The sequence below is a fragment of the Rhamphochromis longiceps genome, linkage group LG7 (assembly GCF_057381845.1).
Source record: "Rhamphochromis longiceps isolate RC_006_pf linkage group LG7, R_longiceps_female_GT1.1, whole genome shotgun sequence".
Taxonomy (NCBI): domain Eukaryota; kingdom Metazoa; phylum Chordata; class Actinopteri; order Cichliformes; family Cichlidae; genus Rhamphochromis; species Rhamphochromis longiceps.
The window spans coordinates 19,058,613-19,086,292 of record NC_140563.1 but is presented as its reverse complement, the minus strand read 5'-3'; the positions used below and the strand labels follow the sequence as shown (position 1 = coordinate 19,086,292).

Genomic DNA, 27,680 nt, shown 5'->3' with positions numbered 1-27,680 from the left:
TGGTGGTTTGTGTTAACACGTGCAGTTCAGAGCAGTGTAACTGAATGCAAGTCACGGCTCTGAGTATAGTTTGCACATTTGTGCCTGTGCTTAAGTCACTGCTGTGTATCTACCTTGGAGAAGAGGTCAAAGCATCCCAGGCGGCTGACGATACAGTAGACTTCAGGGAGCCTTCGGCCTTTGCCACTGGGCTGTGAACAGCCAGAAGGAAAGAGACAGACAGGTTCATAACACAAGACTGCTCAACCAACTACAACTAGAGGATTAGAGCAGTGAAGCAAACCAAAGCCTTTATTTGACAGAAACTTTACAGCTACATTCATGAAAAAAAAAAACAAAAAAAGTCATCCATGTTGAAGAAATACGTTGGAATGAGAAAAAAACAGCAGAAGGCTTTAAACCAGTGGTTCTTAACCTGAGTTCGATCGAACCCTAGGGGTTCGGTGAGTCGGTCTCAGGGGTTCGGCAGAGCCTCAGCTGTGATATGCACGGCTCATTTTGTGCACCAGTAAAAAACATATGTATGTCTTGAATTTGAAAAAAATCCTATTTTATTTTTCACTAAAGAGGGGTTCAGTGAATGCGCATATGAAACTGGTGGGGTTCGGTACCTCCAACAAGGTTAAGAACCACTGCTTTAAACAGACTATAATGAGGGATTCGTTTTATTAAGCCTGAATTAGCAGAAACCTGCGACCGTAACAGGAAGCATTGTAAGAGCATACCAGTAAACGACGGCAATATCCAAAACGTCTGCTTCCATCTTCACCAGTCAGTACAAATGAGAAGGTCTCGCTGGGGATGTAAAAGGGAAAGATAATTCAAACAATCATATAAAAAAAACATCTTAAAACTGTTAAATCACAAAAAAACAAAAAACGCAGGGTCAGGTTTTTACCACCAAAACCTTACTTTGTACTTAACACAGAGAGCCCTCGGGACAGGGTCACTCTGGAAAACAATCGCACAACACTTCCTAACCTCTACCTGACAGGTAATCATTCACTGCTGTTAACCTTCATGACAGGGGAGAGTGTCAGCCAGTCCACTTTAATCATATGCTTGGTTGCCCTCACCCCTCAGACATCTGCCTCTGGATAATTATTAGCCATCGCCATCACACAATCATCACTTCTCAGAACAATGTGTACATTGACCGGAGGCATTGAGTAATGCAGCTTGTAGAGCAAACAAGGAGAGTAATTTCTGTAATAACAAGTTAGGTGCATGGTGTTAGAGCTACCATTTCTCCTGAAGGCACTAAAGATTTGCTAATTTCCAGTAATTTGTCAGTCATGACTGATTAGTCTTTGGGACTTTCAGCTTTCAACTTTTCAAGTGATAATCAGTGAGGAAAACAGCTGAGTGAGCTGTCACCACTCCAGAGGGAAATTCCCGTGTCCACGTTTGCTTTCACTTCACTTTGTGCTTGTGTGCCGTGGCAGCATTCAGATCCAAACTGACCTGGGAAAGTTCTCGACGGGTGCCCAGTCTTTGGCGTCTGGGAAACAAAACTGCGGGATGACCTTCAGCTGGTCCTCAGTCTCTCGCATGAACTTAAAGCTCCTTTCAAGCTGGATGAGAAAAACCCCCACATAAAATAAAGAGATTCCAAATAGAGGTCAAAGCATTTAAATTAAAGAAAGAAACAGCGACAGTTATTTGCACAGCAGACGTGTAATGACTGAATATATAAAGAGTCACAGTTAAACTACTTAGTGCATATTTTGGCCCCGCATGTCTGAGTTCAATCAGTCTTTGATTTTAACTTATTAAAATTTTCTTCAATCAAAACTAAAGCAGTATCACTGCTCAAATCGCCACACTGCTCATAAACTGGGGTGTACATGTTTCCTCATAAATAATGGTCAGGCAGACAGCAGACAATGTCGATTTTCAAAAAGTTTACATATAATATTCAGCTTCACTCGTTTTGCTCCAGTAACACTTCTGTTTTACCTTGAGAGGAAACTGCTGTGTGACTTCCGGCAGGTACGGAACTCCAGCTTTGGTCTTATGGAGCGCAACAACTATAAAATACTCAAAGAGTTTCCTCTCCTGCAGTTCCATCAAATCCCTCTCCAAGGTCCGGTACCGCCCCGTCTGCCTCAACATGGACTGGACCGACACAAGCCGCTGGCTATGAGCTGTGGAACACAGAAACACATTTCATCAACATGCATGTATGCGATCCACAGATGTGTGTGTGAGTTGCAGTGAACCCACAAATTACAGCCTGCATTTCCAGCTTTAGCTATATCACAGAACTGGAAGAAAACTACACAAGCTCACATCGTGCTTCTTTGTCATTTATATCATTAATATTAAAATGTCCTGCTGAATGAAAAACATTTACATTATAGATTGCACTATGTAGCACGTCTGTTTGGATTTTCACCTTTTAGTTTCTCCTCCGTGTCGCTTTCCGACTCGCTGTTCTCATCTGTCACTGAAAACAAAAGAGAAGAAAAGAAAAGAGATTTATAGCACCAGTAAAGTCGGAAAAGGCCCCCAAAATATTAAATGACTTATGCAATACTTGTTTAAATAATGAGATAAAGGCAAGACTGCAAAGCACATGGAGTGGGTTGACTGCTGAGAGTATTAAAGGTAAACTATTAATAAACTACAACAAAGAAAAAAATGAAGAAATAAAATAATTTGTGCCAAAGGGTACATATTCTTAAAACAATGATCACAATCAAAATTAATATGAGAATTTTTTTTCCAGTTTGTCAAATTTTTTCTAGACCAAACAGTTATCATAATAGAAAACAGAAAGTTTTATAGCAGCACGTAATATTTGAATGTGGGCCCCACATGGGCTTTCTATTGCCAAGCACACTGTGGACTTAGTTGGTGTTATACTGTATTTAATGGCAACTGGGAACCCATGATTGTCTAAACATTGCCTTGCATGGTAAAGTCCTGTTTTTCTGTCTATGAGTTGCCTATTTTCTGTGTCTTTTGTTTTCATTGGACTACCAATCTAGTTTCCCTTATGAAGATTACTAAAAACTCCACAAGGTGCCAGACAATCACTGAATTAAGTAAAATTGAATTCATGTCTCTACTTGAGATGACAGACATATTGAAAAATGCAACCTCCTTCTTGAAAGCGCTGCAGTAGCGGACGCAATGTTTCGCAAGTTAAAGATGTCCGTGCAGTCAGTTTCAATTTTCTTTCACTAAATCAGAGATAGACAGTAGCCTGGTGTTCACTTGATGGCTCACCTCTCCCTGAGCTGGACTCAGCAGACTGAGACACCTTCTTCATGCGTTTCTTCCCTCTGCGCGCCTCGAAGATCCCATTGATCTTCACCACCATCTGGAGAAGTTGAGAACAGAAACACAAAGGCTTTAACCCTTTAAACTGATAAACAAAAATGTGCCTGTACCAAGATCCTTTCAGTGCAACCTCAGTGAGCCCTTTTCATTAGGTACTCTTCCACACAGGAAACGTACAGTAGAAATGTTCTTGCTCCTCTTTAAATCCCAAAGTGGGAGTTCGTACCTTAGGGATTTTCCTCCGTCTGCGATTGTAAGGGTCCCCTGAGAGACACGGGGTGTCGTCGGGGCTGCTGGGCGTGGAGGGGGGGCTGATACGGGAAGGTGAGGAGATGCCAGTGTCTCTGTTGGTCTTACGTAGCTCGGGGATCTTGAAGCTTCGTCGCTCCGAGTTTTGTCTCAAAAAGCCGGGCTTGGAGGAGAGCTGATAGGGACAAACACATTTTAGCATACTTTTAGGTTAGGTTAGGTTTTCCGATTCCATTGGATCTATTTGATTATCGTATTTATCCATATTTATCCATCCTTAATGTACCTTATTTGGTGTGCTGGGGACAGGAGATGAAGAGGCAGGTGAAATGCATTTGCTTCCCAAACAGCTTCTCTCCAGCTCAATATCTTCATAGGGGTTCTCCTTGGACGGGGGATCTTTAGAAGCAAAAACACATGTTTTTAACGTCACAAGTTACACAATAGCGCGCTCGTTCCAAAGCACAGATAAGCACTCTTTCCATATCACTCACGTTTGTTTTGCCAGACGATTCCTACTCCAGATGTGCGGAGAGCTATTACAAGTAGCAGTATGTGTAACCCAGCTCATATTTCATCATGATAAGACTTTTGCACAGCTAAAGTTAAAAGCAAGCCCTGCATATACGAAGTGGGGTAGCTTTCCAAAGCCTGTCTCTTTCTTTCTCTCCATCTGCCTCTGACTCTCCCCTGCTCTATCAATCCATCCACCAGATGTGACTTGTACGCAAATAAAGAGGGACGTTCAGTTCCCTGTTCCTTCTTGCTCAGGAAAAAGACAAAGGAAAAAAAGAAAAACAACAGATCAGTGTGCTGTTTTCCACATTGCTTGCTGAAGAGAGTGTCACACTAATCTCCATAATGTGTTTCTGTGTGCTATCAGCTAGTCAAACCCATCAAAGAGGCACGAGACTGAACACATGTGATGGCAACAGTTGCCTTCCTCTCTGTCTGCAAACAGTGACATGCGACTGTGTGTTCAAAGGGTGTTTGTGAAAAGCTTGTGGGTGGAGGGAGGCAAGACTTCGAGGACATCACAAGCATTCATCACTGCCTCCCTGAACAGTTTTATTAGTAGACATATAGTTAGTCTGACTCGCTTTACCCATGGGAGGTTCAGTGAACAATGTCTGAGAGTTTTAACTAACACTGCTGTACAAAAGGAGGAAACTAACAAGGTTAAAATAAGCTCCAGCATCACTCAGAAGTAGTTGAACTTAATTTGATTGTTGCCGGCAAAAACAGCCACCGTTACATACCAGTCTGCCCCCCACCCCAACCCCTCCCCCACCGCCATCCCAGAGCCCTGACAATCACAGAAGCCAACCTCAGCTACAATGCAACCTCACACAACGCCACTATTGTGCGTTATGAAATTAAACGCGCTCTAGGTGGGGCCGGCATAATACGACAGACAATAAGTGAGGAATTTCTATTTATAATTTTTTAATAAAAGCTGAGCGGCAAAGCTCTAAATTACAAAAAATATAAAAAGAGTAAAGAGATTTTGCCCTCTTTGTCAACTCTGTCACTGAACTCTTTCTTTCTTGCAAACTTTGAGTCAGTTTATGAATTTGCGTGCAAGGCAAAATGTTACAGAGATAATTTTTTGGTATGTAATATTTACCTATTATGTCCTCATAGACATTCTCCTCTGATAAAGTGCGTGTTAAGCCCAGTCTGGATTGATGATACCAGTTCACCTGGGAGCTTTCTGCAGACGACTGAAGCAAATCCTCAAATTCGTAGGACTTCCTGGTGGACAGAGGAGCACAAAGACGAAAGAGTTTTGACTGACATCTTAAGGCGAACATGTGTCACGGTAATGTTGTTGATTTTTTCTTTTCACTTGCAAAACATGAAACTGATATTTCAGTTTGTTAGCTGCATCGTCAAAATAAACACATCTGTTTCATCAATCCAAATGTATCCACTGGAGCACAATGCATACATTTACACATGCGTGCAATCAGTAAATCAAAAGTCTTGGAATCAAAGTAATTCTGTGCAATTTTACTGCATTAGATTATACAGAATAATTATTTAACAGAGTACATCACAGTATCATGGCTTGCTCTCTTTATATGAAATAAAGTTAGATAAAGTAAATGCAGTGTCGCCGCTCTGACGCAGTTTTAGCCAAAACTGAACAATACTGGATGATGTGGATCTGGTGACTGGTGAAGGCACATCTATGGAAAAGCACCCTGCAATGGACACTCAAGAGGGAGACAGCCTGACCAAACAAAGGGCTTGACACAGCAACACACTTGAGCACACACTTGAGCGAGGCCTCCACATATGGTATGGAATGTAACAGATCCAAGCCAAGCTCCGAAACAAGAATTCAGACCACTGGAAAAAGCGAACAATAGATGTGCTCAATACTGCAGAGTTCACATTTTTTTGGTTTCCCTACAGAGAGTCCTGCTTTTTTGATTGTAACCATCTGAACTGAAGGGCTACTGAGAGCCGAAAAGTCAAACATCTTTAACCGTTTGCAATCAAAAGACTACTTTTCAGATCGATCAGATTTTGCACTTTTAACGTAATTACGCCAAATGAATTTTTAAGAGCTCATTTTTTTGTAATTCTGTGAAAAAGCAAAGCTTTTTGACATGACTCTTCATGTTGCTCTTCTATTATTCCAGTGGAGTTGTTTTGGATGGAGGAACTAGTTGCGTCGGTGTGTACATTCCTGAGATCAAACCAATGAGCTCATTTTGTGGGATATTTAGAAAAAAGGATGAGGTCACCGGTGATTCTGATTTACAGCAGATGTGGGAAATGTTGTGCACCTCCATGTTTGTTTAATGCTGACGGGGGAAGGGTTTAAGGACATGTACACCGAGCTATCGCCGGCCAATCCAGTTCCCACTTTACAACTTTTGGAAAATTTTAGCTTTTGCGGTGTGTGGGCTGGGTTAACTTTATTTTTCCACATTTTCAGCATGTTATTAAACTTGAGTAAAGATCTAACATTCTTGGTCAGGAAGGATATTTTTCCCTTCTTTCTTTTCAGTGTCTTACCTGTTGCTACTGTTACGTGCTTTATCTGCCCACGGTCTCCTGCAAACTCCTGGGGGTGGGCACGTGGGTAGAGGTGGAGGAGGAACGGAGGGCAAAGGAGGCAAGTTCCTTCTTCCCTTTCCCAAGAAAGGCCCTGAAGCTGGGGTGGCGGGCGGCGTGTGGTGCTGGAAGGTTCTTTGAGGTTTAGGGAGAGGGTTTATAGATGGAGCACCTGGCTCATTGTACACATTCTCTGAATCTCCATCCCTCCATCTCCGTGTCCCACTAGGTCGAGCCATGTCAAAAGTCCCAAAAATGGGCTCATTGCCCCTCTTTTCTGTCTCCTCCAGCTCTTCCTTAGAGGGAGGACAGAAGTAATTCCCTGGGAATGCCAGTGAAGGTCTGTCAGGAACCTCCTTTGTTGCCTTCTCTAGTTTCTTAACATGAGTTAAAACACTTTTCTTGTCTTGGGGTTGTTCTGTTGGCTTAGAAGCCCGAAATTCCCTCTCTACCATCACTTCTCTGTCTTTGTTTGCTGGGGCTTCTGGGGATTTAGGTCTCGAATCCCCCAGCTTACCAACATTCTCCTTCCCCGAGTCTTGTCTGTCCCAGCTGACAAACCTCTTGCTGTCTGTCCTTTGGACTTCTGTAGTTTTGGATTCCTTTTTCCTCACTGTCTCAGCTTCCTTCAGTGTCGCACTTAGTGGACATGTTCCTGAAATAGTTACTGGGACAGACTCCTTCTTGCCCTCCCACTGGGATATCTTATCACGGATGCTGGCGGTTTTGGCTCCTGCTGGGCTCTTGTTGTGGTTCAGCTTAGCGCACAGCCCGTTTTCCATGTTGGGAGCCCGTGGGTCAGTAGCAGGAGTCGTGGCTCTCCTGTGAGCCAGCATGGAGTCAGGAGGACCTGGGCTGAGGAGAGGAGAGAGGTGATTCTTTATGGACACAGCGGTGTCCCTCCTGTCTCTGTCCACTGGTGACCCACACACCTCTTTGGGCTGGGGCACCACTGCTGACGGAGCCTCGCCAAGCTTCAAGCCACAGCACTGGAGCCTAGGAAGGAAAGATACGGAAAGATGAGCGTGCACACAAATTAAAGGAGAAAAAATACTAGAGAGACATGGCAGTAAATCAGTTAATTAAGAAACCTGTACACGGAACTAAAGGACACAATTAAATCTCATTATTGTTTGATTTTAATGCAGACACAATGAAGAACCAAAAGGAAAATAGCAAAACACATGGTAAACTCTGCATTTATACCAGCGTCTTGCGCAATGACACTTCAGATGAGCCCCTGACATTATTAGAAGAAGCTGCACACACTAATACACTTTTGACAAAGCCATAATATGGAAAAGGCCAACAGAGAACACAAAAATACTTCAAAAATAACATCTCAAAAAAACCACACACTATTCAGACAAGCTCTCCTTAAACCTGTCAAAAAGTTTAGAAATTCAACTCGACACATGACTGCAAGACTACAAAATGTTTGTTATAGATTATGATCTTCCATAACCAGAGCTTTTATGTCATGTGGGACAAAAGAAAAGGTTCAGTCGTTCTGAAACAGTGTATTACAGTTTTTAGGAAGGAAGTTTTCTGCAAGCTTGAACAAAAAGAAAACAAAAGATGCAACCAGACTGTGTGGAAGGAGCGAAAGGAAACCGAAAGAGAAAGAAAGGCAAAAGCTGCAGGCTTTTCTTGGTAAAGCAGCAGTGAGAACTATGTAGATTAAAAAAAACAGAGGGAGGGATTACATTGGACTGTTGTCAAATCTAATAATGAATTGTGCAATATTTTTTTTAAATTGTCCACTTCCGCTTTTACTGTACACAGCAGAGAATCTTAAAATTGGCCACACAATCCCAGTGCTTACGGTTCCACCCAAACCGAGCTTTGTTTTACGGGCCAAACGGGAATTCTTGTTAAAAGAGTTCAAACATCTGTTGGGTGCCTCTGTCTCAGCTGTGATTCACTCCTGGAACATTACTGAGTCATGACTGTTTGAACTCTGGGTTTGAGGGTCAAAGTTTACGAGCTACACACAAAGCTATTTCTGGAGAGGGAGATGCAAGTATGCGCAGATGACGAGAGGGAGCTAAGTGTGGACGTGCATCCTTTCTTTTCCGCTCCTGACCCACAAAACTCTGTTCTAGCCCAAAAGCCTATTCATCAAATGACTTGAATTTCCAACAAACAGAGGAAATGTGGCCTTGCTGGGTGACTTCTGATGACATTGCTGGATGTGAAAACCAACAGTCATGCAATCTAGAGGAAATCTCCAGGGAGGGGGAGGGGGGAATTACTTTCCTCAAAGACCTTCAAAGACAAGGCAAAACTTGATGAAAATATGATCACGGAGGAAAAGATATAATTCTTTTCCAAATTAGGAAGGTCAATAAAAAACAAAAGTTAAGGAGAGCCAGATTAGGTAGAGACAAGTGACTGAGTTACAGAAAAAGTGGAGCCAAAGAAGAAACAAAATGGTAGTCTAACAATAAATAGCGGACATTTACTGCAATGTAACTAAGGGCAGATTCAGGGTCACCTGGGACAGCTCTAACGCTGTGCATTATTGAAAAGGAAGGTTTTAAGCCCAATCTTAAAAGTAGAGATGGTGTCTGTCTTCCACATCCAAACTGCGAGCTGGTTCAACAGAAGAGGGACCTGGAAGATGAAGGCTCTGTCTCTCATTCTGCTTTTAAATACTCTAGGAACTAGAGTGTGCCATCCTAGAGCAAAGTTCTCTATGAGGGTGATACGGTACTTTCGGTGGGTCTCTGAGGGTGGAAAGGAGGCTACTGCAGGAGTGTTTGAAATGGACAAAAATATTCATCGGCTTTGGACTTTTCCCTGAGAGAAATGTCTGGAACCTTTTGAGCAACTGTGACTGGCATGGCAGGCCCTCAAAACAACAGACATCAAAATCTTCCACCCCTATTGGCACAAACAAAAAGGAAAATCCCATCATTATAATCTAAATAGAAACTAATGAATGCTGTAAGGATGACAGAAGGGGCCTTGGAGAGTGGTCATGGACGCATCAGACAGTGGCAGCAGGGGGGCAGTAACAGTATCAAGATGCCAGATGGCTGCCTCTGCCCTGTTCTGCTCCCCTTCCCTGCTATTGTTGTACTGTTGAGCTTAATGAAAAGGGGGGTCTCCTCCTTGCTTAAGTCCACTTCAGAGTTTTCTGTTGGCTATGGGACCATTTCTTGAAATTTGGAGGAAGTTGTGCTTTGGCCAGCTAGTATGTTCCACTACTGGCATTAACCGTACAGTTATTTATTTGGGGTGGCTGTGGTTCAGGTGGTAGAGCAGGTCATTTTACCAACTGGAAGGTTGGTGAAGTGATCCACGGCTCCTACTGTGTCAAAGATACTGAACGCCCAATCAGTTTCCCCGAACACAACCATTGGAGTGTGTTTGAATATCATTGTGTGTGTGATTAGGTTGCAGTAAAAAGTGAGTAGAAAGAAAGTGTATAGGTACCAGTCTATTTACCATTCGTATATCGAAGCTCCTCAATTAATTTCATAATGACAGATGAGTGTGTAACATCAAACTTATTACACAGAGGTAAATGTCCTTGTTTAGGAGGACAAAACAAACACCATACAAGTTGGAATCAGATACCATACTACACGATATCACAGAAGCAAAATGGCAACCTATTCAATTGTCTTTTAAGGCACCCACCCGTTGACTGATTGGTAGATGCAGTTGTCAGTGTTTGTACAGAGCAGCAGGGCCCTCCCACCGGTCATGGTGCTAGCAGCTGGCATCCTGAGAAGACAGGTAAAAAAAAAAAAGAGAGAGAGAGACGATCAGCCAGTCAGTCAGAAAGATGGAGTGTCTATTAAAAAGGAAAACAGAATTATATTTCAGCTTGCAGGTCAAAAAGTTACAAAAAAAACAGTATAAGCAAAAATATTTCAGCTTGTATTTTTTCTCATAAATAGGCAGACATATAGATTGATGAACGAGGACTGGGTCAAAAGAAGATGCTCCTTTCGAGGACTCTCTTAGGGAGTGGTGTGTGAAAGTAAACTACCAAATGGCTCAAACAAATCTCTTATTTTAAAACTCCTTTTTGAAGACAGCTGCAGAAAAGCAGACCTCACAGACTGCATGGAATACCACCAAACTACCATTCCTCACTTGGTCAGTAATTGGAGAATAGCACTGAAAAACGCCTAAACAGCCAACAGGCATATTAGGTTCCCATTAGCCATGTGGCATTATGGAAAAATACAAAAAAAGAAAAGAGAACCACACTGTAATGCAATTAAGATCCATTAGGATTATATCGGCGGTGGTGAGACAGGAGCACTCAACTTTTTATGTTATCCTCAGCGTTTTGCCCTTTTTTGCATTTGCCAGATCAGATTTCTGATGCACTGCAGCACACACACACATTTTGTTTTTGCACATTACTCCTTTCATTTCTGACAAGAGCTTCCGTAATTTGTTGTCTATCTTCCAGCCACACATTTTCCTGCTGTTGTTTATCACAGGAAAGTAGTGCCGATGCGAGGGTGAGGGGACGTGCTCAGTTTTAAATTATTACTGGGTCCATTTGTCAGCGCGCAATGAAACCAGATCCACTTGGAGCGCAGCAAGGCCATCCATATGCAACACTGAACTGGAGCCACTGGTGCACAGTGCTCATTGCTTGGCCTGTAAACACTGGTGGAGGGCTGGCATGAAGCAATAGGCCCTGGCCTTTTGCTTCTGGCAAGTAGTAGTAGACGCAAGGAAAAAAAGAGATAGTTCAGGGCCAAGTCCTGCTGTATTCATGCTTTTAATTCTACAGTAAATTCACAAAGCCACTAATACATGCATTGCCACCCTGCTGCATAGCCAAACACAAAACCCCATATGAAAATACACCTACATAGACTTCTACATCCTGCCAAGGAGTCCATATGCCAGGCCCACACGCAGATTTATGTGTTTGACTTCTACCACATGTGCTCGGATACTTAGAGGTGTTTGCAGGCCGTTAAACATTTCCTGGCCTGGCTCTCCCTCTCTGAGGGGTATGTGAGCCAAATTGACCCAAATTCCACAAATTGTTGTCCTAACTGCTAGTGAGGGGGGAGACTCAAAAAAAAAAAGTCAAAATATCAAATGAAAAAAAAGTAAATTGCAAAATAATATAAATAGCTGAACTCTTCCCTGAGCTAATAGCATAAATAGCCCTCAGGTTTTTGCTTTATGTGTTTTCCTCTTTGAGAATGAAAGAGCAAATGGAGTATGAGGAAGAGTTGTGGTCTGGTCTGATTAGAAGCTGACCACAGGAACAATGTGTCATCCTTTTTAGCTTCTAGCTTTTGCCCACAGCTCAAGCCATTCATTCTTTTGTGTTTAGCTCCCCATCAGTCCGAAGCCTAGCCCCCGAGGGAGGAGGAGGAGGAGGAGGAGGAGGAGGGAGGTTTGCATCAGCCATCCACTGGCCTGTAGGCCCAAATTATTTTCAGCTGTGAGCTGAGCGGGGTCACATGTTTGAGGAGAAACATCAAGTGATTTTTTTTCTTCCTCCCCCACCTGATTATTTTCTTCTTACAAGAAAACCCCAAAAAAGAAACGAAGAATAGAAATCCAGCATGGAAAAGAGGGTGGGCGCGGAGAAGCATGAAGACTTCCACAGGGATGTTATGCCGTAATTAAACTGTAAAACTTTTACGATTTAATTCTTTTCTGTGTTGCAGAAGGGCGTTGCATGTCACGAGGGGGAAGGGGGTGGGGTGGATGGAAGACAGGAACAGAGGAGAGCAGTGGTGGTGCAGCTGGAGAGACAGGGGTTGTCAAAGCCAAAGAGGAAAGTAGATATTGCAAAGAAAAATATGAGTATACTGTTGCACTGTGAAAACAGTGCATGCTTTTAGGCTGTCCCACTTCATTGTTAGGATCCCCAAGGCCAAAATTCTCAGCCTTAAAAGGTAATTTGGTATTTTCACGCGATTCTGTCTTACTGGATTCTAACATTTTGACTGATGCGCTTCCCAGCACTTGCCTGAACCTGACGAGCAGCAGTGTATTGTATTCACAGCTTGTAAAAACGGTAAATTCGACAGCATTGCTGGTTTTACAGCATTCGGTTACTGAGGAAACTTTTCTGGGAGGGTGCTAAGGCTTTTGTCTGCAACATCTATTGGCAGCCATTGTTAACGCTGACCTCTAGAAAAAAAGATGGCCGCCATAACAATGCAGAGGTTGAGGGAAGTCATCTGCTGAGACCAATAAAAACATCACGGGGAAACTGCGACCCAAAAGACCTCTACCTGCCCCGCCCCCTTCAGCCTCTGTCCTGTGATGTGTGACAGGCTGCACATGTGGGGCAGAGGAAATGGAAGGAGTACTGTTCATCCTCAGCTGCGTGGATGACACAGGAGGGGAAAATCGCCTGGAATGGAGATAATTGTCTGATGTTTATGACAATTATGGTTTGGATACCAAGTGATTTATCTACAAACAGTACTTCTGCTGCATTCTGTCATGCACTGACTCTATTGCTGTTTCTAATATTTATATTATTCATCCAGCGATCTGAAGAAAAAATCAATGACAAAAATATATCTAACAAAGGACAAATTTCAAAGCAGTCATGGACTCAGGATGGAAAGAGTCTTGGTGGTTGGTAAACACTACACAGCACTAAATACCTTTAAACCTTTAAACCTTAAAAGATAACAGAAGCTGGTGTCAGAGGTAGGGCATCAGAGCCAAGCATCAGTTGCATAACAAACCCCGTGGGAGATTTTATCAGCAGATGGGCCCTCGGTATCTGGACACGGACAGATTCACATAAACACACCGAAAATATACCACAGAGAGAGGGATGTTGCTTATGTTGCTAAATGTCAAAAAATACACGCTGAATATAATGGTAAATGTACATATAAGAGAGAGAACAGTTTTTAAACATGTTTATGGTTGTGGTAAAAAGCCTCTCAGTTCTCAGGTATAATGGTCCAGTGCTTACCAGGTCTTAAAATTAGGTAAACACAACGAAAAAGTGACATATTGCACGGTGTAATTCTTTATTTACTAAAAATAAGCCAAAATGCAGAAGCACTCTGTGAAAATCTAAGTATAATAATAATCATTAGTAACTATTTTTGCGTGACTTCATCACTCTCTTGTATCATCATGGAACAAATTTGGCCCACACTTATTTTTCAATTCATTCGGGTTTGCGGCCATTCATTTATGCACAGCTCTCTCAAAGTCCTGGCATTTCAATCAGGTTGAGGTCTGGGCCATTCCAACACCTTGATTGTTTTCTTTTTCAGACATTCTTTTGCAGATTCACTGCTGTGCTCTGGATCATTATCCATTATCATTATCAGCTGTCAAAGACAGCTTCACATTTGACTGTAGAATACTTGCTATACTGCTATACAGAGGAGGTCATGATCAACCCAATGAATGCAAGGTGCCCAGGTCCTATGGCTGTGAAATATCCTAAATATTCACCCCTCCAAAAGTTTCACCATGCTTGACAGTTGGTGTGAGGTGTTTGTGCTGACATGCTCTGTTTGATTTTTGCAAAATGTGTCGCTGTGCATTATGGCCAAACATGTCCACTTTGGAGACACTGTTTCAGAAGTCTTGTGGTTTGCTAAGAATTTTGAGTAATCCCTACATCAAGTGTTTTTCCAAGGTATGCTGTTATATGTTATATGATATATGTTAGCAAGCACAAAAAATTACCCAGCTAGACACACAGCAGTCCTTTCATAGATGATGCTGAACTCAATTATTTGATGACAATGTATTGATGCTTACACAAATTTTCTACGCAAGGATCTACTTGTTTGACTAGTCATATATGGTAAATGGCCTGTATTTGTATAGCGCTTTTCTAGTCCCTAAGGACCCCAAAGCGCTTTACACAACCAGTCATCCACCCATTCACACACACATTCACACATATATAGAAGTTGACCTAGTCTTTGCTATGAAGTGCAAATATATTTTTATGCATTCAGACAGTGATATTACCAGTCTTACTTTTCTAACTTGGCAGAATATTATTTTTTTTGTACTTTTGCTCCAAAAATCATCTCAGGTGTTGATATTTGGTGATAACTTGACAAAATGTTGCTATTGGAATGAAACCTTTATCAGACTCTATGCAGGGGGTGCTGTCAGTGTTTCACTCTCTGCTTCATCAGACCTTTAAGTCACTGTCAGCAAGCTGTGGGCCGGCTGCTGTTATCAAACTCGGGAGGCCTGTCTGCCTCTTCTCTACAGCTGCTTCTCATAAAGATTTCATCCTCCTCTCCGTCTCTCTGTCCAGCCCTGCAGGAACAGCTAACACCATGACATCATCATTCCTCACTTGTCCTTCCCCAAACTTGTTCTTTTCTCTCTGTCACTGCGAAATACCTAAAAAGGACAAAATTACTCAGAGCTCACACTTCATTTCACAGATATCACAGCTTGGAGTAAATACAGCAAAGTAACTTTGGGTGGATAAACTACTGGAGTTAGCCTTTACATAACACTAAAAAAATTATTGCCCAAAATGTGAGTTATAGCAAGTAAAGAAGAGACGATCATTCATGTTCTTCTGATTCTTTCTGCAACCAAGGCAGAGCTGGAGACCGTATCCCTTACATGATGTGGTTCAGTATACGACGTGCCAAAGCCGTGCCTGTGATCAATTTAACACTCCACTGCACATTTAGCCAGGTTCTTCTGGAATGGCAAACTTGGTGGTTTTTTTCCTAACCGTCCTTCACTCTTTTATTTCTCTCTTTCATTACCGCTCTTTCATTCCTACTTAGTCTTAAAGTTGCGGGGAGCAAAGTATGATGCAGAGGAAGAAGCAAAGGAAAAAGGGGGCGGGGTTTAATACTTTGCCCACTCTCTTCCATACAGAAAGCAGAAATCATGTAGAGCCAATTTATTGTGAGGCATATGTTAGGAATCCCAACTGGCACGCTGCCTTGAGCCCTTGCAGGGCTTGGAAAGGTTGTGCCTGATTCTTAAAGAAGTAGGGCAGAACGGTTTGATGGTAAAGGAAAAAATGTACAGAGAGGAAGAGGAGGAGATGGTCTGGCAAATAAAAAATGGAATTTTATCACAACTCTGCAGTCTCCCTCTCTCTGCTTCTCTCTTTGTGTCCTGTTCAGGGCCCCTGCTGCTTTTCCAAGCTGATTCCATAGCAAGGCCTTGGAGAAAATCCAAACAGAAAGACTCTGACTATGAGTGCCCGTGTACAATATTTGGCCACGCACAGAAACACTTTTACAAGCCTGGAAAGTGCCCACTCACCGACAAACACACATATGCACACACATTGTGCAACGTGCTGTCCAAACCCATTGATAATCCCCCTGCCCCGCTGTGGTGTGTCCCCTTGGCCCTCTCCCTCCATTGTAAGAGGAGGATGGACGTGAGACAGCATTGAAACTGGGTTAGCCTCAAAAGCAGACAGGAACTGTGGGGGGATACCATAAACAATTAATTTCTCCCTGTGTGTGTGTTTTTGCTTATCAGTCCATTCTAAATATACCATTGTATCCATTGTTATATTTCTAATGTCGCATATACAGTGGGGCAAAAAAGTATTTAGTCAGCCACCGATTGTGCAAGTTCCCCCACTTAAAATGATGACAGAGGTCAGTAATTTGCACCAGAGGTACACTTCAACTGTGAGAGACAGAATGTGAAAAAAAAAATCCATGAATCCACATGGTAGGATTTGTAAAGAATTTATTCGTAAATCAGGGTGGAAAATAAGTATTTGGTCAATAACAAAAATACAACTCAATACTTTGTAACATAACCTTTGTTGGCAATAACAGAGGTCAAACGTTTACTATAGGTCTTTACCAGGTTTGCACACACAGTAGCTGGTATTTTGGCCCATTCCTCCATGCAGATCTTCTCGAGAGCAGTGATGTTTTGGGGCTGTCGTCGAGCAACACGGACTTTCAACTCCCGCCACAGATTTTCTATGGGGTTGAGGTCTGGAGACTGGCTAGGCCACTCCAGGACTTTCAAATGCTTCTTACGGAGCCACTCCTTTGTTGCCCGGGCGGTGTGTTTTGGATCATTGTCATGTTGGAAGACCCAGCCTCATTTCATCTTCAAAGTTCTCACTGATGGAAGGAGGTTTTGGCTCAAAATCTCACGATACATGGCCCCATTCATTCTGTCCTTAACACGGATCAGTCGTCCTGTCCCCTTTGCAGAAAAACAGCCCCATAGCATGATGTTTCCACCCCCATGCTTCACAGTAGGTATGGTGTTCTTGGGATGCAACTCAGTATTCTTCTTCCTCCAAACACGACGAGTTGAGTTTATACCAAAAAGTTCTACTTTGGTTTCATCTGACCACATGACATTCTCCCAATCCTCTGCTGTATCATCCATGTGCTCTCTGGCAAACTTCAGACGGGCCTGGACATGCACTGGCTTCAGCAGCGGAACACGTCTGGCACTGCGGGATTTGATTCCCTGCCGTTGTAGTGTGTTACTGATGGTGACCTTTGTTACTTTGGTCCCAGCTCTCTGCAGGTCATTCACCAGGTCCCCCGTGTGGTTCTGGGATCTTTGCTCACCGTTCTCATGATCATTTTGACCCCACGGGATGAGATCTTGCGTGGAGCCCCAGATCGTGGGAGATTATCAGTGGTCTTGTATGTCTTCCATTTTCTGATGATTGCTCCCGAAGTTGATTTTTTCACACCAAGCTGCTTGCCTGTTGTAGATTCACTCTTCCCAGTCTGGTGCAGGTCTACAATACTTTTCCTGGTGTCCTTCGAAAGCTCTTTGGTCTTGGCCATGGCGGAGTTTGGAGTCTGACTGTTTGAGGCTGTGGACAGGTGTCTTTTATACAGATGATGAGTTTAAACAGGTGCCATTCATACAGGTAACGAGTGGGGGACAGAAAAGCGTCTTACAGAAGACGTTACAGGTCTGTGAGAGCCAGAGATTTTCCATGTTTGAGGTGACCAAATACTTATTTTCCACCCTAATTTACGAATAAATTCTTTACAAATCCTACCATGTGAATTCATGGATTTTTTTTTCACATTCTGTCTCTCACAGTTGAAGTGTACCTCTGGTGCAAATTACTGACCTCTGTCATCATTTTAAGTGGGGGAACTTGCACAATCGGTGGCTGACTAAATACTTTTTTGCCCCACTGTATAGCATTTCTTGTTATTGTGGTTGTCATTTTTAACAAGAGACTCCCGATGACTGGTGTCTAGAGTCTATCCCACTGGGAGCTGGGATCATGGACCAAAATATTACCTCAGAAAATGTAAACAAATCTTAATTATGACTGGGGTGACAAAGAAAGCCACTGCAGGCGCAATTAGGGCGTGAAGGCACAGCCATGCAACAGAATGCGACACCATTTGTGAGGCTTTTTCACACATCAAGTGAGTACTTATTTATTTGTTTGTCTTTGTGCACTCATATGAATAGGAAATGTGATTCAGTTCGCCGGAAGCTTAAGTAAGAGCAACCTCCTGAAATGAAGTCATTGGGCTTTTCCGCACAAAGTGTTTCTGCTTACAAATTCACCCCATACAGTAAGAACTTGGGTTTGCTTTTGATAAATGGGACAACTTTGGCTACCACAAGGTCAAAATGGCAACAAGCAGAAGGAAAACTCCACACAAGCTCAGCAAAATCCTCCCCAAAAGTCCTTCGCACTTGATCTCCACTTGTCAAGAGTTTATAAATGATTCATCTCAGGCTTTTAACTCCATTAGAATTTGTGGCTTCCATTTTTCATGTGGTTAGCAGGTCAGTCGTACACTAAAGACTTAAATGTGATATTGTGATTATGTTTGGGAGAACGTTTAAACACTGTTTGCAAGATAAATGCTGAAAATCAGATTGATCCTCTGAGTCTTTCTTTTTAAAAACTCAACTGACCCGGTGGAAAATTGAAAATATTTCCTCCATCTTAACAATGGATTTTACTAATCAACAACACAAGCTCAGAGGCTACTAAGAGGCATTAACTATCTCCATCAGTGAAGAAAAGCTTCGTGAACAAAATGAGAAGAAAAAATAGAAGTGAAGGATGATGAGCCTGACTTGTAGGCATAGCAAACAAATCTCTTTTTCTTTCTATCCCCCCATCTGGGAAAGCGTGTCGTATTTCTTCTCCTTGCAGAGGTGGAGCATCTGTTCGCCAAATCCCTCCCATGGACTTGTCAGCCCCTCCTGTCCACTGACACAAAGCTCCCATCAGCACAGCTCTGACTCATCCCCAGTCTGCTCCCAATTACCCTTCTGGCTCCAAAGACCAAAGACCTTGCCAACTCATTCCAAGGCCAATTTTCAGCTTTCAGTTTGGCCTACATTACCCCCATAACATTGTCCCTGTTAAGTCCAAAATAGGGTACCTTTACAGCTAATACACCACTTTAGTTTGAGCAAACCTGGAAGAATGTAGTTTAAATCTCAAAGTGCTCAAAAAGTGCTTTTGGGATTTTCTGCATAACTAGAATGACATTTTTCAGTTCAATTCAATTCTGTTTTGTTTATATAGCACCAAATCACAAAGCAATTGCCTCGAGCCACTTCACTTTGTAATGTAACGGCCCTACAACACTAGAAAGAAAACCCCAGCAATCAAATGACCCCCTATAAGCAAGCACTTGGCAACAGTGGGAAGGAAAAACTCCCTTTTAACAGGAAGTAACCTCAGACAGGACCAGGCTCAGGGAGAAGCAGCCATCTGCCACAACCAGCTGGCGCTGAGGGGATAGAGACAGGACAAAAGACAGAACACATTTTCAACACCAAACTCAAGGAAGGAGTGTCAGAAAAAGACAATCTGATAGTCACAAACTACTCAGTGACTCACCAGATGTGCAGAGGTTAGAAATTAAAATGTAAAACATTCAGCTCCTATCCCACAAATACAATGGGATTGCCCTATGCTAAGAAACAAGGTCTCGGTCTAGGAGCACCTGTAGTTGCAGCTCATATAAATTATCACTTACATAGTAAGTATGGTCTTTGACAGGAAATCTTGCCAAACAAAAGGCAATGAGACTTTCTATTTGATGTGATGAATTTCAGCGGATGATTTCTTAACACCCGCAAGTAGCATAGCGATAGAGGCGCCTCTTACGCACACTTACTGCTGTCACACAACCATAGATGTCTATGTTTTACCAAGCCCTCGAAGAGATGGAAACAATCCCAGGGCATGACACCTGAGACCTGGCTCTGCTATCAACAGCACCCAAGGGGCCAGGATTTTACAGACATGCGAGGAAGCGTCACTTTATACGCCATAATTCATGTGGGGAAAACACATCCAACAGTAAGCAGCATTTATGGCTATCTGATATTATACTGTGCTGACACACAATGTGGGTTTCTTGAGCCTAATGGTAAAACCTTTCCTCTCGGAGAAAGCTTCAGCCTGCGCGAATGTGCTGCAGTGAGTGGACTTACACATCCTTTCAACAATAACCTGGCTTCTTGAGCACACTAACATTATCCTCTGGGCCCCTGATCAAATTTCTCCTCAAAGCCACAGTCTCTGAGTTGAGCTCCAATGTCAAAAAATCCTCTCTCTCTCTCTCGTTCTTTCTCCTTCCTGTTTTTTTCACGGTTTCATATTTTAAGGGTTTCACTTGAGAATTCCCACCAGAGATCCCACCCCCCCATCCCATCCCCTGCTCCTCTGCATGCCTGCACAGAAACAGATTTTTGTAATTCGCCGCCAATCCCTGGGGGAGCTGAAAAAGGCGAGAGCTTGGGAAAGTGCTCTTCTGGAGTGCAAACTCCAGAGTCAGAGCTGACGTTTTTGACCTCCACACACCCCTTGACCGACAACTGCGAGCCTGGGCCGAGCGCGCCGGTGGATGAAGAGAGTTTAGCACCAGCGGAGCAAGCCAAAGTAAACTGATGTAAAGACGTGCATTTCCGCTTTCGTGTCTTCAAGAAGAAAGGTGTTTCATTTTGTCAGTTCATCTAACTGATTTATAATTTCTGTATGATACCAGAGTCACTGAAAAACTTACAAAGAAGAAACTTGTGCAAAAATGTATTCTGTTTTTTTAGTTAAATATTGCTAAACTAGAACTGCAAACCAGCCAATAAAGCTTTGAACTGTATTGCAATAAAATACAGAAATTACATTATGAAAACCATAATTAAGCTGGAGACAGACAAAGAGACAACTACTACTTTCTCTCCATCTAACAAGACAGTGCTTAGATGTGATTTGGTATGATCAAAGCTGCTCTGTGTCTGCAGATTGTCTGGGGCATCTACTCATTATGTTGTTACACTTTGATGAAATCTCCAGCTCCAGGTCCAGATAAAGTATTGTTTTAATTGTCATTTTAGAGTAGATCACTAAATTCACAGGTAAACAACCTGTAAATTTAGAAAAGAGAAGAGATTCAAACTGTGCACTAACCTTTTCCCACTTTGCTTGGAATGCCCATCATAACAAGGCAACCTGAGCCCAAATCAATGAGGTGTACAGCCACATTATAATTACACTTTGAACCCAGATGGACACATTCCTTTCCAGACTGCAGCCTTCTCCACCTACAAGTATGTTTTTTACTCCCACCAAGTTGGGGATGTTAAGCAAAGAGTAAATGCATGTTTCTTCTTAAACACAGTGTTTGTAGATGTGCATGGAAAGGTTTTGTACCAGTGAGGCTGTAAACGTTCTCGCCTGTATTTCCATGTCTTTGTTTGAATCTGTCTGCGCCTGTTTTTCTGCATGTGTGTGCGCATGTGCGTGCATGTGTGTGTTCGGGTTTATGCCACACGCCGCCAACGGGCACAGGCTACAAAGCCACACGGGGCTGGCACTTTGGTTTGGATGGTGGTTGTCAGCACTGGTTTTCCCGTGATGATTTTCCAAGGCCACATCTAACAACCTGCCATCCAGCTGCAGCTGCCTCTGTCTATGCCCATCTCTCTGCTAGAGATTCACATTCTGCACCGCTGTCTATGTAAACAGCGCAGCAGGACAGAAATTCGGCATGCCATGTCCTGTTAAACGTTCCAATTAGTGTCACAGCAACCATTTTCCCTCTGGCTGTGGTCAGAGCTCTTTTTAATATAAGTCAGACATTGAAAGAGAGAGAAGATGCCAGACAGAGCGACAGCTTGCATGCGAGAGGCTGGGGGCACCCAGATTTCTCTGTGTGTATTTGTGTGTGTTTGTGTCAAGGTTACGGGTGAACTTGAAAGCTATATGGCCAGCTGCCAACTGGATAAATGACTCCAGTATCCAGTGTGATGGTATGCATTATAAATATAAATATATGCATTTATGTGAGTTGAAACAGGATTCCAGGTCTCTAAGATGGTACGAATTATTCTTGCATCCGTGTGTGTGTGTGTGTGTGTGTGTGTGTGTGTGTGTGTGTGTGTGTGTGTGTGTGTGTGTGTGTGTGAGAGAGAGAGAGAGAGAGAGAGAGAGAGAGAGAGAGAGGAGGTATCAAAGGTTGTTTTTTTTTTACTATGATTAAACCCATGGCCATCTAACAACATCACAGATAAATGCCCACTGCCACCACAACTTGGAAACCAGAGGAATTCTTTGACCATCGCTTGTTCTTTCAGGGTATGTCACTGTGGTAACAACGGCGGCTGTAGGAGATTGGCCTGGGGGGGTCTTTAAGTTGCACGCCACCCTGCGGAGCAGCTGTCAAGAGCAGAGCGCCTATAAGAGGAGGGGTGGATGGGCCGTAACCTCCTAAAGGCCTGCTGTCACTTTTTGGAGTTGAAAACAATAGAGGAGACAGATGTCACGGACACACACACACACACACAGAGAAACACTGCTAAAATATGCACACAATACAGTGAAACTGCAGTACACAGATATGTGCACGGGCTTCATGTGTGCACAGCTGTCTGATACATTTGCAAAACAAATCCATGAAAAGTGTGGGTCCGCGTAAAAACAGGTCCGTAACAGTTAACTTTCTTGCAAAATAGAGACCTTTGCGTCAGCACGGAGCTAAAACGCTGCTTTCCTGGATGTACTCGTACTCTAGTGAGTCATTCCAATGAATCAAGACTTATTTCTCCACTTCAGTATGCATCCAAGTAAAAAAAAAAACAAGCCAGTGCACTCATGAAAGATGACCAATTTGTCACAATACTAAACATCTGGTGTTTCAGAATTCAGGACCCCCCCCCCCCCCAAACACACACACACAATGAATACATGCTGATGAAACATTCTCTGAGTAGATTTAAGCCCTTGTGCTTTGCATGTGTTGATGTGTCTAAGTGTGTTTATCATGAGGGAACACATAGATGGACGCTGAGTGAAAATAACATGGATATGAGTGTGTCAGGATTTTGGTGTGAAAAGTCAAACAGGGAAAAGTGGAGCAAATGGCTGAGAGCAAAAATGAGTAACAGAGGAGGGGCATGACTGAAAAATAGGGAGGGTAGAAATCCTGTGTGATGAATGCAAAGTCACAAGTGCTGACTTTTCCTCTACAGTGCATATTGTCTTACACCGCAGCCATGAAGGCAATTAGCCTCCGATCTTAACTCAGAATGCAAAAATCCAATCTGCCAGGCCAGTGTGTGTATGATAGTAACACTACTACCAGACACAAACACAGAGACAGACACAATGTGTTTACAGGAAAAGACTGCAGCTCACTTATTATAAGTTTGCTGACTAGCAGACAGATGGTCCCTGTGTCTTTATCTCCAGCTCTATAAACCTTCTCTCTGCAACGCTGGGGGAGTCAGCCATTCTCAATTCAATAAACGTCCCAGCCTTACCCATTTAAGTGAACCTAAAGTACAGGAAAAAAAAAGTTTGGCTGCGCCTCAGTCAGAAATATAAATATTCCAGTGCTGCATGTTCCAAGGATTTTGTTCTTGGGTTTAATGATCACCCAACAGACTGAAATACTCGAGGAGACTTGAGGAATCCACTGGGATGGATTATATTGGCTGACTGATAGCCATCCTTTGCTTACAGGACATGGCAGACGATCCTTCAGTTTTACAATCTGCTTTGAAACAGAAAGTACTGTATCAAACTTATTATTGTCTCTTTGACCACTAGTGGCATAGTAGAGCAGTGTTTTTCATCCTGCGTGTGCACGCCATAGAATGCGTTGTTTTTATGAGACAGAAGTATTCACGTTTGGATAACAAGGTGGAGCGCAAAGTTATGAGCTAATGCTACCACGTATGGTTGGTAGCTGCATCTTTAGACTACATAGGTGCAAAGGACAGACAAATATAACCGCCTTATATGGGCATTTCTACTTCAACTGGCTTTCAACACAAAAAGCAACCATATTTGCTGAAGGAAACGGAGAGGAGATGTTACGGCTGGCGTTCCGCTTTCTTGGCAATACCACATATCATCAGTACAACAATGATGGAAAGATGAAGTTTCTCCAGCAAGTTTCGGAATATTTCCAAACAAATAAAATTTTGTAATGTTGTTTTAAGAGGTAGGAAATGCATTCAAGAATTTTGCTGAGAAAGAAGATAAACAAGACTGTGTTTGTTTACAGTGAATTTAACATCATGGTGCTTTTTTTATTATCTCCTGGGACATATCAACATATTACAGTAAGTTATAGTTTAACAATAATTCACAACGGTGACCTCTTTATATGTAGGTGGTGATTTTGTAGTATTAAATACTCTTTTTACAGCCATGCCACATATTCACTTTGCAGCATAGCCAACATTGTGATGCACTATATTTTCATTCATTCTTTTTTTAAAAAAAGACTCCTTCTGGTTGTTTTCTGTTTCTCCATGGTTACTGTGCAACTTGTCTATATATTTAAAGAGATACTTAACAGCTATTGATGTGGATATCTACATAATCCACACTGTCCTGTGAACCAGAGTCCAAAGATAAAAGGTTGCTAAACAGGAAAAACTGAAAAGAAGAAAAGTACTGTTGTGGACCTCTGTTTAATGACTACAGCACATACAGTATATTATAACATATGAACTGCAGGCTCTCAAGTGTAATGACATTTTATCCCAGCTCCAAACTCTCACTAATGCATACTCGTGCATACAGATCATTTCCCGATATTGGTAAGCTGACATTTTTCTGGAACTACCTGAGGTTTCCACCCAAGCTTGCCCCCTCACAACAACACAAGCAATGCATGAAGAGGTGCCTTTGTTCACCACGAAGAATGCTCATCTCACTTATCCCCTCTTTTCTGTCTCTCTCTCTCTCCCTTAACAAGCCAAGTTTGGAATGCAGCACACACTTTGACCATTATCCAAATTGTCACCAGACCATCTACCCACACGCTGTTTTCATTTAATAAACGCTGAGAGCTGACAACCGTTGAGCACGCATGTGCACAAACAGCTCACAGAGGTCCAGAGAGCTGAGATCCGTGGACTTGATTCAGATGTTTTTTTGACTGACTATTTGAGCAACACTCAGGATACCTTAACTGCAGCCAAAGCAGTCCGGGATAACCGGTGACTCATAAAAATTCAGAGGAAACCATACCCTAACTTCTGTCGTACATATTGCATTGAAGAAACATGGACGCGCTTTCTTTATACAAACAAGCATTATATGTGAGGACGACTTGTAAACGCACAAAGATTGCTTTAAATCCTTTGCCAATACTAATTTAAAAAAAAAAAAAAAACCAAAAGTAGCAGTAGCTTCCCAGGAAAAAAGTTTTCACTTAGTTCAGTAAAAACAATAATTTATAGAAACATGTGAGAAATGAAATCTTACCTTTCTGAGCTGGGTGAGCCCTGGTGAAGTGCTCCTGGGGCAGTTTCTCATTTTGCGAATCCTGACCCCGCAGAAGACAGCATCCACTTGCATGCTTCCTTTGCATCAGAGTATTTTGCCTTTCTTCCTCTCTCTCTCTTCCTGAAGTTTGAGCAGCCTTACCCCTGCCTCTCACTTCTCTCACTTTGCATTGCCCTTGTCAGTACCTCCCACGTATACACACAGAAAAAAGACACTGGGTGCAGGGTACAAAAAATACTCTGAAAAAGTCACAAAGTTGGGGATATGCCTCCTCCTCCTCTGTTCTTCAGTCTTCTGCCTGCGAACTAAAACCTTTACGGCTCCTTATGCCGTAAACGCACACTCAGAGACTCCCTATCTCTCAGTGACACTGACTCGCTCTCTCTCTCTCGCCCCTTCTCAAACTTTTCCCACCCCTCCTTCCCTCGAGCCACCCCCTCCCCTTCTTCCTTCCTCCTCTCGCTCTCTCTCCTCCTTCTTCATTTTCCATCATCACCCCCCTCCCCCCCCACCACAACTCCTCCCACCCACCTAAACCCCCCACTGCTGAACTAATCTGCAGCTGGCCGGGTGATTGGAGCCCTGGTTGCTAGGGAAACCGAGTGGAGGGGGGAAAAAACTGAAAGAATGGCGCAGGAAGGGCCAAAGCTGAGCGCAAGTGAATACATAAATAAAAATCCAACTCCGGGAGCCAATTAATCAGTTTTATCTTCTCAAAGACTTCACATGTGACCAAAAATCAGTGGCAACAACAACCACAGGTAGTTAAGTGCTCCAAATGCTCAGTGTGTGTGTCTGTGTGGTAAGATTTCAGAGATTTCAAAGAGAAAAATGGTTTGAGCTGATTACTGACCTATCCGTGTTAGGAAATACAGACTGAGGAATTCAGCTCCTCATCTTAAGCCCAAGGCAGCAGGGTAACTCAATGATCCTGTGGAGAAAGCAGAAAACAAGACCAGACAGGCATACTGATGACCAGGGCCATTGAATATTAACTTGTTCAAACCCACACACACTCTCTCTTTAGTAAGTGCATTATTGGAAGCTTAAAGACATAAATTCTTCCAAACCTGTCAAAAATCACACATGAACATGCAGTGAAATAGATGTTAAAGAGGCCTAAGACATGTCACATCTTAGATTGAAAAATGTTACCTAACAGCAGCACTGCTCTGTGAGCGCCTGCAGGTGTTGTATACTTTAATCAAGCATTAGTTACTTTTTTTTTTTTTTTTGCTTAATGGGTCCATTAAAGTTGAAATATGATTTATTGGTGTGACCGTTTCTGTATACAAGAATGTCAAAGCGCCAAAATATGAAAACATATTTAATGTAAAGTTGTACAACAGTCATGTGTTGACTCTGGGTGATTCATGTTTCAGAGTGTGTACTCTGTGGTAGTTTTTTCCACCATAGATAACTAATAACACACATACACTGCTGTTAAAAAGTATTTGCCCCCTTCTGAGTTTTTTTTTCTTTTTTTTGCTTATTTGTCTCACTTACAGATTCCATCAAAAAATAATTAATGACACAAAAATAACCAGAGTAAATGCAAAATGTAGTTTTTCGAGCGTTTATTTTATTTAGAGGGGGGAAAAGTTATCCAAACCTTGTAACTGGTTGTGCCACTCTTGGAACAAACTGCAATCAAGTGTTTGTGATAACCAGAAGATAAGGAGTCTTTCATAACACTGGCTCATTGGTCCACTCTTCTTTGCAGAGTTGTTTTAATTCAGTAACCCCGGGGGGTTTCCGAGCATGAATAGTCTGTTCAAGGTCAAAAGGCCAAAGGATCTCAGCCAGATTTAAGTCTGGACTTTGACAGGGCCACTCTAACCATTCAGAGGTGGACTTGCCAGTGTATTTCAGGTCATTGTCCTGCTGCACGAACTGATGGCTCGATATAATATTTCATTATTTCCTGGTAGACAGCAGAATTCATAGTTCCATCAATTACAGCAAATCGTCTTGGTCCCGGTGCAGCAAAGCAGCCCCAGACCATCACACTACCACCATCATGTTTGATTGTTGGTATGATGTTCTTTTTATGAAATGCTGTATTAGTTTTACACCAGACTCAAACCTTCCAAAAAGTTCTTTTCTCCTCAAAACCCTCCCATGGGATTTCTTTAGATGTTCTTTAGATGTTGTTCCGGGTTCATTTGTGACCTCTCCGATGAGTTGGAGTAATTTTGGTAGGCTGGCCACTCCTTTTAAGGTTCACCACTGGGCCAAGTTTTCTTTGTTAGTGGATAATGGCTCTCACTGTGATTCACTAGAGTTCCAAAGCCTTATACATGGCTCTGTAACCCAGGCTGATAGATGTCAATTACTTTGTTTGTATTGGCTGTACTCCTGTATTGGCTTC

At 42.6% G+C, this 27,680-nt stretch overlaps 1 protein-coding gene across 5 annotated transcripts in view; it reads right to left on the bottom strand.

Annotated features, from left to right (window-relative positions):
• The window catches only part of LOC146665191 (DENN domain-containing protein 2A), a 33,340-nt gene extending 7,644 nt beyond the window's left edge, over positions 1–25,696 (bottom strand). For 3 of the 5 annotated variants that reach the window (XR_014912572.1, XR_014912573.1, XM_085412720.1), the window contains exons 1-12: positions 25,289–25,696; positions 10,255–10,341; positions 6,568–7,602; positions 5,165–5,292; positions 3,824–3,936; positions 3,515–3,712; positions 3,235–3,328; positions 2,399–2,449; positions 1,960–2,147; positions 1,465–1,574; positions 726–795; positions 114–191 (exon numbers count right to left, since the gene is read on the bottom strand). Coding sequence is in view for 2 of the 5 variants with exons in the window: in XM_085412720.1 (XP_085268846.1) it covers positions 114–191; positions 726–795; positions 1,465–1,574; positions 1,960–2,147; positions 2,399–2,449; positions 3,235–3,328; positions 3,515–3,712; positions 3,824–3,936; positions 5,165–5,292; positions 6,568–7,602; positions 10,255–10,340 (2,151 nt within the window). In the remaining 3 variants the exon portion in view is untranslated. The remainder of the gene's footprint in view (positions 1–113; positions 192–725; positions 796–1,464; positions 1,575–1,959; positions 2,148–2,398; positions 2,450–3,234; positions 3,329–3,514; positions 3,713–3,823; positions 3,937–5,164; positions 5,293–6,567; positions 7,603–10,254; positions 10,342–25,288) is intronic. The other 2 variants (XR_014912574.1, XM_085412721.1) reach the window with 1 other exon arrangement.
• Positions 25,697–27,680: the final 1,984 nt, after the last annotated feature.